The sequence below is a fragment of the Trachypithecus francoisi genome, unplaced genomic scaffold (assembly GCF_009764315.1).
Source record: "Trachypithecus francoisi isolate TF-2019V2 unplaced genomic scaffold, Tfra_2.0 Lachesis_group0, whole genome shotgun sequence".
Taxonomy (NCBI): Eukaryota; Metazoa; Chordata; class Mammalia; order Primates; family Cercopithecidae; genus Trachypithecus; species Trachypithecus francoisi.
The window spans coordinates 47599530-47619511 of NW_022681453.1; the positions used below are offsets into that span (position 1 = coordinate 47599530).

At 39.6% G+C, this 19982-nt stretch overlaps 1 protein-coding gene across 1 annotated transcript in view; it reads left to right on the top strand.

Moving 5' to 3' along the window:
* LRRN1 (leucine rich repeat neuronal 1) overlaps positions 1-19630 on the top strand; it is a 50853-nt gene extending 31223 nt beyond the window's left edge. The window contains exon 2 of the mRNA XM_033210496.1: positions 14174-19630. Coding sequence (XP_033066387.1) covers positions 14453-16603 — 2151 coding nt within the window. The 5' untranslated portion in view covers positions 14174-14452 and the 3' untranslated portion in view covers positions 16604-19630. The remainder of the gene's footprint in view (positions 1-14173) is intronic.
* The last annotated feature ends 352 nt before the right edge of the window (positions 19631-19982 follow it).

The window sequence follows — 19982 nt, forward strand, 5'->3', positions numbered from 1 at the left end:
ATGGCCACTTCATTCATGGGCCCTTTGGGCAATGACGGGGGTGACTGGGGAAAGAGGCTGAGTGGTGTCCATGGAACGGGTCATCCTATCCACTTGATTATTAAAAGCCTCCTCTGCTGAGGTCACCCATTGGTGAGCACTCACATGGGATACAAACATCTTCACAGTTTTTGACCACTCAGGTCAATCCACATACCTCTTCCCCAAATTTCTTTGTCACCAATTTTCCAATCATACTTCTTCCAAGTCCCTGACCATCCAGCCAAACCATTGGCTACAGCCCATGAATTGGTATATAATCATCCATCTGGCCATTTCTCCTTCCATCCAAAGGGCACAACCAGGTGCACTGCTTGAAGTTCTGCCCACTGGGAAGATTACCTTTCGGTGCTGTCCTTCAGGGATGTCCTAGAAAGGGTCTGTAGTGCTGCAGCTGTCCACTTTCAAGTGGTGTCTGCACATCATGCAGAACCATCTGTGAACCAGGCCCTAGTCTTCTCTTCCTCTGTCAGCTGATCATAGGGAACTCCCCATGAGGCCATCAGGGCAGGCTGGGGGAGAGAAGGCAGGGTGGCCCGAGTGGAGACCATGGGCATTTGAGCCACTTCCTTATGTAACTTACTTGTGCCTTCAGGACCTGCTTGAGCACGATCGTGTACATGCCACTTCCATCTGATGATGAAATGCTGCTGTGCATGACCCACTTTATGGCTAGATGGGTCAGAAAGCACCCAGTTCATGATAGGCAGTTCAGGTCTTATGGTAACTTGGTGACCCATGGTCAAACGTTCAGTTTCTACCAAAGCCCAGTAACAGGCCAAGAGCTGTCTCTCAAAAGGAGAGTAGCTATCTGCAGAAGATGGCAGGGCCTTGCTCCAAAATCCTAGAGGCCTCTTTTGTGATTCACTTATGGGGACCTGCCAGAGGCTCCAAACAGCATCCCTATCTGCCACTGACACCTCAAGCATCATTGGGTCTGCTGGGTCATATGGCCCAAGTGGCAGACAGCTTGCACAGCAGCTTGGGTCTGTTGCAGAGCCTGTTCCTGTTCTGGACCCCACTCAAAATTGGCAGCCTTTCAGGTCACTTGATAAATGGGCCAGAGTAACACACTCAAACGAGGAATGTGTTGTCTCCAAGATCCAAATAGGCCCACTTGGCGTTCTGCCTCTTTCTTTGTTGTAGGAGGGGCCAAATACAGCAACTTATCCTTCACCTTAGAAGGAATATCTCACCAGGCCCCACACTGCTGGACCCCTAAAAATTTTACTGAGGTGGAAGATCACTGAATTTTAGTCAGATTTATTTCCCATCCTCTAGCACGTAAATGTCTCACCAATAAGTCCAGTGTGTTTGCTACTTCTTGCTCTGTGGATCCAGTCAGCATACTGTCATCAATGTAATGGATCATTGTGATATTTTGTGGAAGCGAAAAGTGATTAAGGTCTCTTCGAATAAGATTATGACACAAAAGCTGGAGAGCTGATATACCCCTGGGGTACGACAGTAAAGGTATATTGCTGTCCTTGCCAGCTGATGGCAAATTACTTCTGGTGGGCATTATGGACAGAAATGGAGAAAAAGGCATTTGCCATGTCAGTGGCTGCATACCAGATACCAGAAGATGTGTTAATTTGCTCAAGCAATGAAACCACATCTGCTGCAATTGGACTCACGACTTGGTTAAGCTCATGATAATCTACTGTCATTCTCCAAGATCCATCTGTCTTCTGCATGGGCCAAATGGAAGAGTTGAATGGGGTCGTGGTGGGAATCACTAACCCTCCGTTTTTCAAGTCCTTGGTGGTGGCAAGCAATCTCTGCAATTGCTCCAGGATGCGATATTGTTTTTGATTTACCATTTTTCTAGGTAGAGGCAGCTCTAATGCCTTCCATTTGGCCTTTCTCACCATAATAGCCTTCCAGTTCAGGGAGCCAATGTAGGGGTTCTGCCAGCTGCCAAGTATGTCTACGCCAATTATGCATTCTGGCATTGGGGAAATGAAATGACCACAAAATGAGTCAGGGGACCCAATGCAAGTTGGACCTGAGCTAAAACTCCATGAATTACCTGACCTGCATAAGCCCCTACTTTAACTGGAGGACCACAATGATGTTTTGGGTCTCCTGGAATCAATATCAGCTCAGAGCCAGTGTCTAGTAGTCCCCAAAATGTCTGATCATTTCCCTTTCCCCAGTGCAGTTACCCTGGTAAAAGGCTGGAGGTCTCCTAGGGGAAGGATAGGAGAAAGATTCACTGCATAAATTGTTGGTAATGTATTGGGGTTTTTCCTTAAAGGGACCCAGGCTCCCCTTCATTCAAGTGGTTCTGGTTCCATACACTGGCTCCAGTCTGGAAATTGATTGAGAGGTCATGATTCTCTGTTTTTATAATTCAAATTAGTCTTTTGTCCATGCGACCTAGAGGTTTTCTGTTTGTATAATTTAAGTAGGAATGCAGTAAGCTTCCTATTAATTTCACTTCTAGGAACACTGTGATTAATTAGCCAGTGCCAGAGCTCTCCACGAGTCAGATTATCCTGATTGCTGCTTTGTCTCTGCTGTCCATTACCGTAACTACGCCCACTTTGCCTTTGACAGTTGAGTGCTGCCACTTGGCCCCTGCCACTTTGGGATCCAATTCTTCCCACTGTATTTAAATTTTATAGTTGAGTGACTGTGGTTCCCACTGTTAGATCCAACATACAGAGAAGAGCAATTACAGGGCTCTTCAGAGATGCAGGTGCTGCCCTCACAAATCTATTTTGCAAGGTATTGGTCAAGGCTATATCTTCTGGGCTCTCCCAGGAGGGATGAGTGGGTCTAGAGTGACTAATTCACTCCACCATCTCAATCTCCCTAAGCCTTTGGATCACTTCCTCTACATTAAACCAAGGGAGATCAGGCATTTCCAGTTCACTCACAGTGGGCCATCTTTTAATCCATGTTTCAGCTAACCAAGCAAATTATTAGAATATTTTTAACTCCCTGAGCTGCAACATTAAATGCAGAGTCCCTACTTAGTGGGCCCAAATCAATAAATTCAGCCTGATCCAGCTCTATGTTCCTTCCACCATTATCCCATACCCTTAATAGCCATTCTCAAGCCTGTTCTCCAGATTGCTCTTTATATAATTAGAGAATTCAAACAGTTCTTTTCGAGTGTAGTGCAGCTCCTCATGGGTCACACTCTCAGCCTCACTTCCAGGGGACTTTAGTTATAGGTCTAGAAGCAAACAGGGGTATTGAGAGTGGCTCCTGATGAGAATCAACATTATTTTGCCTGGCAGCTGCCTCAGGGGAGACGCCATCACTGTTGCCTCAGGCAGCACAGGGTTTGTCTCCTCAGACAAAGGTGGAAAGTCCTATGGCAGCATGTGTTGGGGAGGGGATGTTGCCACTACTGGGGATGGGGAAGCTGTTTCTTCTGGCTAAAAAGGTTCCTCAGAGTTTACAAACTTAGTGTCCCCAACTTCATCAGGGTCTTCCCACACATCCCCATTCCAAGTTTCAGGGTCCCATTCTTTTCCAATCAATGCCCTCACTTTGACTGTAGACACCTGGCAAGGCTGTGCATGCACCTTTCATTGCATGTCAGCCGCTAGCATAAGAACTTGTGTTTGTTTTTCCACAATTTCAGCTCTTTCACTTCAGGAGATAAGACTCAGGGCAGTCTTAGCAGATTTGAGGCTCAGTATCTGCTTCTGAAGCAAGGAGATAGAATCCCTGAGTTCATCATTTTGTTTCATCACTTTGTCCACTGAACTTAGGAGCAACCAACGAGCTTCATTATGTTTCTTGGTTCTCGACATATGGTCAAAGGTATTATATGTATAGGGTCACTAAACTCCATGCCTCTGACAAGCGGTGAATCAGCAGTGTCAAATGCACTTATTTTGCATAAGTCTCTAAATAGTTAACACCAACGATTATCAGTGTTCTCCATCCTATTAGAAGTACAGTCCTTAGCATTTTGGGGTCTAATCATATTAAGCAGCCAACTCCAGAAACCCCAAAATCAATGAAAGAACTCCATCCTTTAATATTCTGTTCCTTTAGAACCACTCCTAGTACCAAAATCTGTATTAGTCAGAATTCTCGTAGAGGGACAGAACAGGAGTAAAGGAGAGTTTATTAAGTATTAACTTACATGATCACAAAGTCCCACAATAGGCTAGGCTATCTGCCAGCTGTGGAGCAAGGAGAACCAGTCCGAGTCCTAAAACTGAAGAACTTGGAGTCTGATGTTCAAGGGCAGGAAGCATCCAGCACAGGAGAAAGATGTAGGCTGGGAGGCTAGGCCCGTCTCTCCTTTTCATGTTTTTCTGCCTGCTTTATATTCGCTGGAAGCTGATTAAATTGTCCCCACCAGATTAAGGGTGGATCTGCCTTCTCCAGCCCACTGACTCAAATGTTAATTTCTTTTGGCAACACCCTCACAGACACACCCAAGGTTAATACTTTGTATCCCTCAATCCAGTCAAGTTGACACTGGGTATTAACCATCATACCCAGGCCCTAGGCTGAATATTTTTACATAGGTACTTTTTTGTTATCATAATGTACATATATGAACCATATATACTTAGCCTTAAGTTTAGCTATGGAAACTGAGTCACAGAGAATTTAAGTACAGATGCTTCTCAGCTTAGGATAGGGTTACATCCTGATACACCCATCTTAAGTTGAAAATATCATTATGTTGAAAATGCATTTAATACACCTAACCTACCAAAACATCATAGCCTACCTTGAATATTGTCAGAACATTTACATTCGTTTTATTGGGCAAAATCATCTACCATAAAGTCTGTTTTCTAATAAACTGTTGAATTTCTCGTGTAATTGAATACTGTGGTGACAGTGAAAAATAGAATGCTATCATATAGGTACTCAGGTTTCTACTAAGTGTGTACTGCTTTCACACCTTCATAAAGTCAAAAAATTGTAAGTTGAACTATCGTAAGTTGGGGAAGGTCTACTACAGCTTGCACAAGGTGACACATCTAGTAAGTAGAGAAGCATAATGCGAATACAGAACACTTGATTCCTCCAGGGTAGAATTCTTTCTCCAACCCCAGAGCTGCCAGATTTTTTTTTTTTTTCAGTAACAGAAATACAAATAACCAGCTTGTTATTGTGAGTACATACTTCTTTTTGCCGAACTTCTTAAGAAGTTAATGCATATAAATCATAGTGCTAAGTCTCACCAAATATTTTTATTCTGTTGAACTAACATCCTATCTAACACAATTCTATGGGGAAAATGAGAGTGCTTGCCAAGTGCAGTGATGGTGATGATCATGCAGTTCATTGCCTTCAGAATTTTATACTCAGAGCAGATTGTCCCAAATATATCTTGTTGGAAAAAAAAAGAACCATCAAATGTAATTGTATAATTGTTCATGGGACTCTCGAAACACATCCCTTGCCAATTCTGGGCCTTAAAGCCATGTTTTGTTACTTAAGGGATTGTTTCTTTAAACCGCCAGACTTGTTTGTGGAACATCACCCTGGTAATTAGCAGGACATTTTCTTCTTACATTTGATAGATCTAGTCAGTCAGCCCCAGAAGAAAGCAATTTCACTTAAAAAAAAAATCTATTCCAGCCGTTTATTTGTTGCAGAATTTAAGATAATTAATTTGTATATGTTATAAAAGTTGGCCTGAATTATAATGGCTTCACTTTTTTTTGTGGTAAAAGCACTTAACATTAAATTTATCATCTCTCAATTTTAAGTGTACAGTTCAGTTGTGTTAAGTATATTCACATTATTGTGTAACAGATCTCTAGAACTTTCTCATCTTGCAAAACTAAAACTTTATTCCCATGAAACACCAGTTCCCTCTACCTCCAAGCCCTTGGCAACCACCTTTCTACCTTCTGTTTCTATGATTTTGACTACTTTATATGAATGGAATCATGTAGTATTCACGCTATTGTGAATGGCTTATTTCATAATGTCCTCAAGATTCATCCATGTTATAGCATATGACAGGAATTCCTTTTTAAAGCGGCATAATATTCCATTGTATGTATACACCACATTTTCGTGTGTGTGTGTAGTAGTGGTTTTTACTGATTGGCACAAGATTACGGCCTATGCTTCCGATACCCTTCCCTCTTATGCAGCTCAAATGGAAGGAAACTGATTAACACATAGAAAGCAGTAGCATGCTTACAGGTTTAAACTCCTTTTGTTTTTACAAAAAGGAGTGGGATATGGGGGTGGTACAATTTTAGGGATAGTAGCAAAACTCTCCCTAGACTAGAGTGGGTAGGCCTGTCTGTCCCTTGTTGCTGGTACCACGTAAGAGGGTGCATTAGTAAAGAAGGGGAAGGGTTACATGTGGTTGGCCTGCTATTAAGAGGGGAAGATAGGATGGTATCTGCTATGTACCTATCTTGGGCCAAACGTGGGGCTGGACCAAGTGCCCCTTTCTTCTCGGCCCTCTTACACAACCCAGCTGTACTGTCTCCTGCACCCATGGGAAGGAGGTGTGAAGGAAGCTGAGAACATCCGCCTTGAGGAGAAGAAACGGGAAACCTCAGTTTCCTTTCACTTTCTATCGACTGAATTCCACTCCCCTCAGCTCGGGAGAGCACTGCAAAAGTCTTCCTTAGGAGTGCTGTGAAGATGCTAGGGAAGATGCTGACCCAGGTGGGTAGCCCTGAGTGGGCAACATGAAAAACTTGACTTTCCCTGCAGTATCAAGCAAGGTTGCTTTGTAAATAAACAAAACTGGAAAATAAGACTAAATACTAAGTCCTTGAGTGCATTTGGATTGGAGGCAAGGGCTGTATTACTCCATCCCCACCCCGCTCCATTTTATAAAAGTGCCAAGAGGTTTAAGGACCACAACCAACCCCACTTCCCTTCAAGTACCATTCCTTGGATTCCCCAGTTTTGTTGAGCTCATTTGGGGTTATTACTGCCACCCTCTTAAAACGTGACTCAGCCTGTTGGTTGGTCTATTTTCTACCCTTTCTACAATGATGAAACACACTCTCTAAATAGGAGACACATAAGCCCTCACTCTATAGTCCAAGGGACTAGGTGATATCATGCTGGGAAGGCTAAATTGTTTGCTTTCCTGGGTGGTCCTGATGTGAATGGACAGCAGCAGGGTTCTTGTGGGATCAGAGCAGTCTAGTTTGAGCCACCACATATTTTTTCATTTTTTAAAATTTTAATTTTTTTTAAGTTCCAGGGTACATGTGTAGGATGTGCAGGTTTGTTACATGGGCAAACGTGTGCCATGGTGGTTTGCAGCACCTGTCAACCCATCACCTACGTATTAAGCCCAGGATGCATTAGCTGCATTTCCTAATGCTCTCCCTCCCCTCACCCCACCATCCAACAGGCCCTGTTTGTGTCATTCTCCTCCCTGTGCGTCCATGTGTTCTCATTGTTCAGCTCCCACTTACAGGTGAGAACATGTGGTGTATGGTTTTCTGTTACTGCATTCGTTTGCTCAGGATAATGGCTTCCAGCTCCATCCATGTTCCTGCAAAGGACATGATCTTGTTTCTCTTTATAACTCAGAAATAAGACCACCCATCTACAACGATATGATCTTTCACAAACCTGACAAAAACAAGCAATGGGGAAACGATTCCCTAGTTAATAAATAGTCCTAGGAGAACTGGCTACCCATACGCAGAAAAATGAAACTGGATACCTTATACAAAAATTAACTCAAGATGGATTAAAGACTTAAATGTAAAACATAAAACTATTAAAACCCTACAAGAAAATCTAGGCAATACCATTCAAAACATAAGCACAGGCAAAATCACCATTTGGTGACAAAATCACCAAAAACAATTGCAGCAAAAGCAAAAATGGACAAATGGGATCTAATTAAACCACATTTTATTTATCCATTCATTTGTCATTGGGCATTTGGGCTGCCTCCACCTCTTAATAGTTGCAATGAATGTGGGTGTACAAATAATAATCTCTTTGAGATTCTGCTTTAATTCTTTTGGATATGTACCCTGAACTGGGATATAATCATATGGTGATTATATTTTCAATTTTTTGAGAAATCACAGTGAACAAGGGTTACAATTTCTCTGCATCTTTTCCAGTGCGTGTTATTTTCTGTGGTGATAGTGTCCATTATAATAAGTATGAGGTGATATCTCATTGTGCTTTTTATTTGCATTTCTCTTATGATTAGTGATATGGAGCATTTTTTCATATGCTTGTGGGTCATTTGTATGTCTTTGGATAACTGTCTAAGTCCTTTGCCCATTTTTTAATAAGGTTATTTTGTTGTAGGAGTTTACAATATATTCTGGATATTAACCTATTATCATATATATAATTTAAAAATACTGTCTCCCATTCTGTAGGTCATCTTTTTTCTCTGTTGATTGTCTCCTTTGATGCACAGGCTGTAAGTTTGAAATCATCTAATTTGTCTTTTGTTGTTGTTGCCCGTGTTTTCGGTATCATATCTAAGGAACCATTGCCAAATACCCAAAAGCTTTTCCCTTATGTTTTCTTCTAGGAGTTTTAAAGGTTTAGATCTTATGGTTAGGTCTTTAATGCATTTTGAGTTAATTTTTGTATATGACATAAGGGAAGAGTACAACCTCATTCTTTTCATGTAGATATCCAGTTTTCCCAGCACAATTTGTTGAAGAAACTGTCCTTCATTGTATGGTCTTGGCGCCCTTGTCAAAGATCATAAAGAGCATGTATAGAAGGGTTTATTTCTGGACTCTGTTCCATTGGTCTATATGTCTGTCTGTATGTCAGTACTACACCATCTTGATTACTGTTGCCTTACAGTATGTTTTGAAATCAGGAAGTGTGAGGTCTCTAACATTGTTCTTTTTCAGGATTACTTTAGCAATTTAAATTCTCTTGATTTTATATGAATTTTAGAAATTTTTCCTGTGGAAGTTACCATTGAGATTTTGATAGAGATGGCATTGATTCTGTAGATTGTTTTGGGTGTTATGGACAGTATAACAATATTAAATTTTCCAGTCTATAAACATGGGATGTTTCACCATTGTGTTTATGTCATCTTTGATTTATTTTGGTTATCTCTTATAATTTTCATTGTACAAGTCTTTTGCCTCCTCAGTTCAGTTCATTCCTAAGCATTGTATTCTTTCTGAGACTTTTGTAAATGGGGTTGTTTTCTTAATTTCCTTTTCAGATTAGTCATTGTTCGTTTATGGAAATACAACTCATTTGTGTTTTGATTTGTATCCTGCAAATTTGCTAACATCATTTATTAGTTTTAGTGGGTTTTTTGTGGAATCTTTAGGATTTTCTATATATAAGATTATGTAATCTGGGAACAGATAATTTTATTTCTTTTCCATTTAAATGCCTTTTATTTATTTTTCTTGTCTAATTGCTGTGACTAGAGTTTCCAGTACTATGTTGAGTAGAAATGGCAAGAATAGGCATCCTTTCCTTGTTCCCATTCTTAGAGGAGAAACTTTCCATTTTTCGCAATTGAGTATGATTTTAACTGTGGACTTTTCATATGTGACTTTTATTATGTGTAGGTACTTTCCTTCCATTCCTCGTTTGTTGAGTGTTTTTATCATGAAAAAGTGTTGAATTTTGTCAAATGGTTTTGTGCATCAATTGAGATGATCATGTGTTTTTACTTCTTCATTATGTTAATGTGGTATATTATACTAATTGTTTTTCACATTCCCTTCCTTGCATTCCCAGTATAAATCCAACTTGTTCATCGTATACAATCTTTTTAATATGCTCTTGAATTTGGTTTGCTACATTTTGTTGAGAAGATTTGCATCCGTAGGCATTGGGAATATTGGTCTGTAGTTTTCTTGTTGCGATAATGGATTTACGTTTAAACACTATTAACGAGTAGCTCCTGAGAAATGCCCTACATTGTAAACATCTAAACTGGCTTAAGGGCTCTATAAAAGTTGTTCTATGTATAACGTCATGTTAAAAAAATTTGGTGAAATTTACTAAAGAGAATTCAGAGTTAAATAGAAATAGAAATATCTTAACACCTCTTTTTGTATTAAGGATGTTTAATTCCTTGCTGCCAAAGGAATGTCTTGTAGGATGTGGAGAGGAAATTCTTATACATACATTCTTATAGAATGTAGAAGAAAAAAATGTCTTCCTCTGTGCTTGATCTGATTTCTTTTTTTTTTTTTTTTTTTTTTGAGACGGAGTCTCGCTCTGTCGCCCAGGCTGGAGTGCAGTGGCCAGATCTCAGCTCACTGCAAGCTCTGCCTCCCAGGTTTACGCCATTCTCCTGCCTCAGCCTCCCGAGTAGCTGGGACTACAGGCGCCCGCCACCTCGCCCAGCTAGTTTTTTGTATTTTTTTTTAGTAGAGACGGGGTTTCACCATGTTAGCCAGGATGGTCTCGATCTCCTGACCTCGTGATCTGCCCGTCTCGGCCTCCCAAAGTGCTGGGATTACAGGCTTGAGCCACCGCGCCTGGCCACTTGATCTGATTTCTAACATTCTGGGTTTCCATGGTTGATTGGTTGGTTGGTTGGTTGGTTGAAAAAGGTATGTGTGTATGTCAAAGAAAATTTTGAAGATTTCAACACAATTATCTCAAATCATATAATTTAAACTAAAATGGGGGTATTAGCTGTAATAATGTTCAAACTATAGCCCCATAAAGGCTATTTCTCAATACTAATAGACTGATTTGGAAGTCTCTCACACAACTTTAATACATATTTTACTTCTTGATATATTTCCTTACATTCAATTGCAACCTAAAAATTAGTTGAGGCCAGGTGTGGTGTCTCACACCTGTAATCCTAAGCACTTTGGGAGTCCGAAGCGGGCGGATCACGAGGTGAGGAGATCGAGACCACCCCGGCTAATGCAGTGAAACCTTGTCTCTACTAAAAATACAATTAATCAGGCGTAGTGGCACGTGCCTGTAGTTCCAGCTACGCGGAAGACTGAGGCAGGATAATTGCTTAAACCCGGGAGGCAGAGGTTGCAGTGAGCCGAGATCGCCCCACTGCACTCCAGCCTGGGCGACAGAGCAAGACTTTGTCTCAAAGATAAATAAATAAACACAAAAAATTAGTTGAAATTCTATCTCAGTTATGAAAGGTAGCTTTATTCTTTTGGTTTTCTATTTTGAGTTATGATTGAGAAATAACCTGTGGCAGAAGTTTTCTTAGCAATTTATTGTGGCCATTGCACCTGTTTCAAGATTCCTCTAAACAGAAACAAAAGTGAAATAAATTTGTGGAGTTAATAATAAAAATGTTATTCTCTGCGGTATTTTTTTTTTTTTTTAAAGACAGAGTCTTACTCTGTCGCCCAGGCTGGTGTGCAGTGGCGCCATCTTGGCTCATTGGAACCTCCGCCTCCTGGGTTCAAGCGATTCTCCTGCCTCAGGCCCCTGAGTAGCTGGGAATACAGGCGTGTATCACCACACCTGGCTAATTTCTGTATTTTTAGTAGAGACAGGGTTTCACCATGTTGATCAAGTTGGTCTCGAACCCCCAACCTCGTGATCTGCGCCCCTTCAGCCTCCTAAAGTGCTGGGATTACAGGCGTGATCCACCACGCCCGGTCCGTATTTTTTCATTTCATAGAATTTCCAGATAAAAGTCAGACTCAAACTAGTTTTATAATACTGAAAAGTTTTGCAAATACAGGCATGTCACTTAATGATGGGATATGTTCTGAGAAATGTGTCATTAGGTGATTCCATCATTGTGCAAATGTCATAGAGTATATTTACATAAACCTAGGTGGTATGTAGCCTATATGATAAACCCTATTGCTCCTAGGCTGCAAACCTGTATAGCATGTTACTATCCTGAAGGCAATAGGCAATTGTAACACAATGGCAAGTATTTGTGTATTGAAACATAAAGGTATAGTAAAAATATGGTACTATGAATACAATTTTATGGGACTACCATTGTATATGCGGTCCCTCGTTGGCCGAACTTTCCTTATGGTGGCACAAGACTACATAGTAAATGGTGAAGTAACCAGACTTGGAGATGAGGAGGAGGGAGAAGAATGCCAAATGTATGCTTCCTCCTCCCACCAAGACTACAAGGCATCTACTATCAGGCAACACACTGATTTCCTACTCCTACACAATCATTTCCTACTCCTGTCTCACACTTGCCAGAATCTGGATTTGATTTTTTTTTTTTTTTTTGTCAGACCAGTAATGCAGTTTTCATATTTTTTATAACAAAAAAGTTGTAGGACTTTTTCTTCTTACTATGAAAATATGACTCATTAAATACATAACTTTTAGTACTGGCTATTTGTATTCTTATACTCTTAGTCACAAAGATTACTATGTTTTACAAAGTCAAAAGGTTATTAATAGCAGCTAGCATGAATTCAGAGCTTGCTATGTATTGAGCACTTGGTTTAAACACATATGCTCGATTTTATTAGAACCTTATAGTAGGAAGGTAAAGAATACACTAGTCACTGAAGTTCCTTCAGTGCTCAAGACTCAAGTGCACTATAGCAAGACAAACACCAGGAAAACATGTAACTCTGCTTTGAATACTTTAGCAAGTGAATGGCCCAGTTTGGGAAAGCAAGACAAACACTGGATCCATAATGGCTTTTTAGACCTGATAGGAATGCAGAAAAAATAGAACCATTAACTACTAATATTATCTTTGCAAACAGGTGAGCAGTACATATCTGACTCCAGAATTTATTGAAATCAATAGATGATGGTTAATAAAAACAAATATTCTCAGCTTTCCTTCTTTCACTTGTCCTCTGATAACCACTATTTAGCTAAAACTAAAATGGATTAGAGATATAAGATGATGAATAACAACTATTATTAACTTTTGTGAGCATATAATGTGAGTCAGCTACCACACTAAGAACTTTACATAGATGCCTTTAATTTTCTCAATAATCCTATGAGAACTGTGCTTGTATGAGCAACCCCATTTTATAACTGAAGATACTTGAGGCTTCAAGAGGTTATGTAAACGTGTTCATGGTCAACAGTTATTAAGCGGTGAGTGACATTCTCATGAGATTAATGAAATCATCTATGTGAGATACAAATACATCTATTGTGTATGTTTGTGTTTTTAAATGGAGACCAGTGGTATGACAGAATGAAGTCCTTTTATTATTCAGTCAAGATCTGATGTGGCTATTCGAATATAGGAAAAACTGATGTTTTCCTTTTTTAGTTATATTAAATTAACTTTAAAAATAATAACTTTATCAAGATATAATTCACATAATGTAATTTGCTCATTAAAATGTTTGAGTCAAGAGTTTTTAGAAGATTCACAGAATTGTGCAACTATCACCACAATCTTTGGAATATTTTCATCATTTCAAAAAATACTTTGTAGCCTTTAGCACCCCTCCCCCTGTGCCCCCCCCCCCCCATACCCCTGGCCATAGGCAACTACTAAATTACTTTCTGTCTCTGCAGGTTGTCCTATTCTTGATACTTTGTATATGTGAAATCGTACAATATGTGATCTTTTATGACTGGCATCTTTCAAGCATGTTTTTGATGTTTTCATCCATGTTGTAGAATATTAAATTAACTTTTTGCATAAGAATAATTGAGCTAGAAAAGCACTGGCTGAATATGTCTACAGAATGTACCATTTAGAAAAGAAACAATTCCTGTAGACAAATGAGGTATTAACTAAAATGTAAAGAACTGAAAATTAGCTTTGAGTCTTTAATAAGCTACCATTCATGTTTTGCTTTTACTAGGAATGAACTTTTAATGTTTTGGAGCTATAAATGTAGTTTCTAAAGACATCTTTGTTTTTAAAAAATGACATCTGCAGGCTTTTTCTTAGTGTTCCTAGTGTGTATGAGTGTGTGCATTTGTATGTGTGTGTGTGTGTGCATGTTTACTGACTTTACCTGTGTATACATACAATTGTACACAGTCATATGACTCTGGTGGTACATGGAGTCTAAATTTAATTGTAAAATTGAAGGAGTTCTAAAATTAGTTTTAGTATAGTAAGTGGGATATAGTAAGAATGTCCTACAATTTAAAAGCCTATTTGGTTATCCTGAATGGATTTTGAATGTATTCAATACTAGGTTTGCGAGTGACTGTGCCTTTTTAGTAAACAAAAGAAAGGCTGTAACGTAGAAAGTATATGGAATAAGCATAACATCTGTCCTAATCTAATTTTCAGGCACATCTCCAGACTTCAATTTGGCTGAAGTAACTCATGCCACGGACCTGTGCACATGCCTGGAATTGAAAGACACAGTTTAAAAGACTTCAGATTGCTTTCTGCCTTTTGACAACTCCTGAAAACCATCCTTTTGGACTCTGGAATTCTACACAGCTCAACCAAGACTTTGCTTGAATGTTTACATTTTCTGCTCGCTGTCCTACATATCACAGTATTGTGTTCACGTTTTGTTAAAACTTAAGGGTGTCAGGAGTTGAGCTTGCTCAGCAAGCCAGCATGGCTAGAATGAGCTTTGTTGTAGCAGCTTGCCAATTGGTGCTGGGCCTACTAATGACTTCATTAACTGAGTCTTCCATACAGAATAGTGAGTGTCCACAACTTTGCGTATGTGAAATTCGTCCCTGGTTTACCCCACAGTCAACTTACAGAGAAGCCACCACTGTTGATTGCAATGACCTCCGCTTAACAAGGATTCCCAGTAACCTCTCTAGTGACACACAAGTGCTTCTCTTACAGAGCAATAACATCGCAAAGACTGTGGATGAGCTGCAGCAGCTTTTCAACTTGACTGAACTAGATTTCTCCCAAAACAACTTTACTAACATTAAGGAGGTCGGGCTGGCAAACCTAACCCAGCTCACGACGCTGCATTTGGAGGAAAATCAGATTACGGAGATGACTGATTACTGTCTACAAGACCTCAGCAACCTTCAAGAACTCTACATCAACCACAACCAAATTAGCACTATTTCTGCTAATGCTTTTGCAGGCTTAAAAAATCTATTAAGGCTCCACCTGAACTCCAACAAATTGAAAGTTATTGATAGTCGCTGGTTTGATTCTACACCCAACCTGGAAATTCTCATGATTGGAGAAAACCCTGTGATTGGAATTCTGGATATGAACTTCAAACCCCTCGTAAATTTGAGAAGCTTAGTTTTGGCAGGAATGTATCTCACTGATATTCCTGGAAATGCTTTGGTGGGTCTGGATAGCCTTGAGAGCCTGTCTTTTTATGATAACAAACTGGTCAAAGTCCCTCAACTTGCCCTGCAAAAAGTTCCAAATTTGAAATTCTTAGACCTCAACAAAAACCCCATTCACAAAATCCAAGAAGGGGACTTCAAAAATATGCTTCGGTTAAAAGAACTGGGAATCAACAATATGGGAGAACTCGTTTCTGTCGACCGCTATGCCCTGGATAACTTGCCTGAACTCACAAAGCTGGAAGCCACCAATAACCCTAAACTCTCTTATATCCACCGCTTGGCTTTCCGAAGTGTCCCTGCTCTGGAAAGCTTGATGTTGAACAACAATGCCTTGAATGCCATTTACCAAAAGACAGTCGAATCCCTCCCCAATCTGCGTGAGATCAGTATCCATAGCAATCCCCTGAGGTGTGACTGTGTGATCCACTGGATTAACTCCAACAAAACCAACATCCGCTTCATGGAGCCCCTATCCATGTTCTGTGCCATGCCGCCCGAATATAAAGGGCACCAGGTGAAGGAAGTTTTAATCCAGGATTCGAGTGAACAGTGCCTCCCAATGATATCTCATGACACCTTCCCAAATCGTTTAAACATGGATATCGGCATGACGGTTTTCCTAGACTGTCGAGCCATGGCTGAGCCAGAACCTGAAATTTACTGGGTCACGCCCATTGGAAATAAGATAACTGTGGAAACCCTTTCAGATAAATACAAGCTAAGTAGCGAAGGTACCTTGGAAATATCTAACATACAAATTGAAGACTCAGGAAGATACACGTGTGTTGCCCAGAATGTCCAAGGGGCAGACACTCGGGTAGCAACAATTAAGGTTAATGGAACCCTTCTGGATGGTACCCAGGTGCTAAAAATATACGTCAAGCAGACAGAATCCCATTCCATCTTAGTGTCCTGGAAAGTTAATTCCAACGTCATGACGTCAAACTTAAAATGGTCGTCCGCCACCATGAAGATTGATAACCCCCACATAACATATACTGCCAGGGTCCCAGTAGATGTCCATGAATACAACCTAACACATCTGCAGCCTTCCACAGATTATGAAGTGTGTCTCACGGTGTCCAATATTCATCAGCAGACTCAAAAGTCATGCGTAAATGTCACAACCAAAAATGCCGCCTTCGCACTGGACATCTCTGATCAAGAAACCAGTACAGCCCTTGCTGCAGTAATGGGGTCTATGTTTGCCGTCATTAGCCTTGCGTCCATTGCTGTGTACTTTGCCAAAAGATTTAAGAGAAAAAACTACCACCACTCACTAAAAAAGTATATGCAAAAAACCTCTTCAATCCCACTAAATGAGCTGTACCCACCACTCATTAACCTCTGGGAAGGCGACAGTGAGAAAGACAAAGATGGTTCTGCAGACACCAAGCCAACCCAGGTTGACACATCCAGAAGCTATTACATGTGGTAACTCAGAGGATATTTTGCTTCTGGTAGTAAGGAGCACAAAGACGTTTTTGCTTTATTCTGCAAAAGTAAACCAGTTGAAGACTTTTGTATTTTTGACTTTGCTAGTTTGTGGCAGAGTGGAGAGGACGGGTGGATATTTCAAATTTTTTTAGTATAGCGTATCGCAAGGGTTTGACACGGCTGGCAGCGACTCTAGGCTTCCAGTTTGTGTTTGGTTTTTATTCTTATTATTATGATTATTATTATATTATTTTATTTTAGTTGTTGTGCTAAGCTCAGTAATGCTCTTCTAACTACAGTGCTCAATAAAATGATTAATGACAGGTTGGGGTTCCCCTGTGCTTTTACCAGTAGCATGACCCCTTCTGAAGCCATCGGTAGAAAGTACCTTGTCCTCCAAAAGCTAACATACAGTTTTGAAGCAGCATTGAAACTTTTGTAGCAATCTGGTCTACAGACTTTTAACTCAAGAAGCTAAGGCTAGACTTGTTACCTTCGTTGAATGATGTTAGTTGACTGTACTGTAATGTTGTATCAACTGAATTGAATGTTTGCCTTTAAACAATGAATTTTCTTTTTCTTTCCTTTTTTTTTTTTTTGTAATAAAGAGGCTTAGAACAAGCTAACAGGCAATAGAAATATGTATATCAAATTTTTTAATGTAACAAACTACATGTTAATTGTTCTTATTCTTTTTATCTTTAGTAGACACTTTTAAAAGAAAAGACAATTTTGTTGTGTTTACTCACCAAAACGTGGTATATAATGAAGACAGAACTATAATAAATTAGTTTTGTTCTGATTTTTTAGAACACTTGCAATAATGTATCATTTATAGTTCTTGCTAGTTGCAGTGGTAATATTTTTCACATCCATAAAAACAACCACCAAAAGAAATCAGCTGTAGCATGTTGCTTTTTAAAGCTAGGCCCTAAAAAGTTTTAATTCTTTTTCTAAGGGAAGAAATGTCTATTTTAATTAAGATATTTTAATGAACAGGATTTCTGTATTTTAAATAGTACTGACTAGCATATAATGGGCAGTGGGAGGGTGGTTCATATGAAGAAAAAAAGGTGTATTGTTGTATCCCATGCATAAAGGTAAATACATATATATACACACACACACCCCAATATATTCATATACACACACATCCCAACCTGTCACACATAATGCTTGTGTATATTTATGAATATATTGGATATGTTATTTCTGTAAGAGTTTTGTTAAAACCTGATTTTCTTTTGTAGTATCCACATTCTTCATCAAAGTACAAAAACATCTACGAAGTGTCCCAAAATGTATGACATGTTATTTCTTTTTAACAGTTGTCTATATGCTTAGACCCTAATTAGTCTCTGTATCTGTGTGGCGATATCTGCTGAGACAAGTAAATGATTAATAGAAAACAAAACAACTTCCATACAATTGACGTTTTTCATCCAAATATATATAGACAGTTTTGGAGAATTGTTTAAAGATTACAAAGCAAACGTGTAACGTTTAGAGCAGATGGAACTAGGTTTAGGTAGAAGGCCAGTTCCACAAAGGGCAGAGGGATGGGATTTAATAGGTAAAGAAGAACCCATTTGAAAATAAAGGTTGTTTGAAAAGGCAGCTGCCGCCAGGCACACGCCATTCCATGAGACAGGTGCCAGACAAGCAAAAGCAAGGAAAAGTTGACAGAAAGAAAGTCCAGCTGATGTAGGCTGAGGTATTTTTCTTTGGCAATATCCTGGTTTTGGGAATCACTTAAAAAACAATCACTTTCTTCCCATTCTTAAGGGGTTTTGGCAAACAGAATTTCAGATCTTGAAACAAATGAGCCGCAACAGAAAAATAAGCAGCACCCGAGCTCAAAGCATCCCTTCCCAAAGCCTTCATTTATTGGTGAGAAAAACCTGGGCCCAGGGAGGGCTTGCAGCTTACCCAGGTCAGACTCCTGCTGGTTCAGCGCTCTGCACTCCATGGATTGTTCTAGGCCCAGCAGCCTTTTGGGTTCTTGTGCAGCGCCCCTCTTTTACAGTCCTGAATAACCTCTGGTGCGCCTGCTTCAAAAATGCAGTACATCCTCAAGTTCCCATTTACTCAGGATACATTTTAGCATAGGGCAGATCAGATGGTGTCTCTGTCGTTAGTACTGCAAAGTATGTATGGCAAACACACAGAATTGGAGCTGCGTTGAATGCAAACTTGGGGTGTTTCCCTTGAGGAGTTCTTGTCTTCAAACGTCTGCAGAGAGTAGTGGACCATATTACAACTTTCCTTTCCATCCGTGAACCATGAAAAGGGGTGGCACTGATGCATTAGACCCTCAGCAGCCTGCAGTTGCAAATCTGCGAGGCTTCATTCAGCCCATAAAGCAAATATTTGAACTTAGACAGAATGAGCACTTAAATACTGGTGCAATAAATGAAGGGAAAATCCTCAGCCATTTCTCCATTCTGAAGATATAGCAAGCACCGGGAAATCCGAGATTTTTCATCAACAATATTTTCTGCCAGCCCAGTTTAGGGGAAAATAATCCCCTTTACATTTTTCTTCAGTAAAGTACTGGAGCTTACTTTTCCCTGTCTGTGCTAATCAGTTGATTTTCAGCTGATAGAAAACAAAATGATAGAGTACTTTTTTCCGTGGCCAAGTATTTTCTCATTTGTATTTAATTTGATTAATTAGCCAGTGAAATTAGACATCAAACTAGATCCTGATTGATAATGAATGTTATGTCACATTTAACAGTGAAGTGGTTATTATAGGTCACTTTCTAATTTCATATTTTCCCTTTTGCTTTCTGCTGCCCTCAGGGTATATAGTGTATCTCTAATCTGATTTTTCAAGGTTATTTTTGGAGCAGTTTCTTAAAACAGGCATTCCCTAACTTCTCATTTAATTAATGAAAAATTGAACTGATGCCATGGATATAAAAACAAATGCAATGCTTGATTGTCAGTGTTTCTGATATGGCAAAAAGGAATCTTCTCCATTTTTTTTTTTTTGCAAACAATAACAAAGTGCATATTTTCTCTCATGTGGTTTCTATTTATTCAATCATTCGTTTGCTAAGGACATCATAGTCAACCCTTTACTTGGTGTTTGCTTTCTATTTCTGTATTCATTTTCCAGGGCATTTTCTTTTCTTTATTACTGTTTTCACCATTGTTGGGGTAGGGGGAAACATTTTAGATCTCCAACACTTTGCTGGGAAAAACCATACTTTTTCCCTTTCTATTCACGGAAAAGGGAAGTGTAACTACTTCTGATGCGTTCTAAGTACAATTGCAAATGCTTTCTTCACCTCAGTTCTTTCACTCTCTCCTTGCTTGCAAATAGACTTTTTATTATTATTCAAAAGGGATTAGCTTGGAGGAAAAAAAAATGTT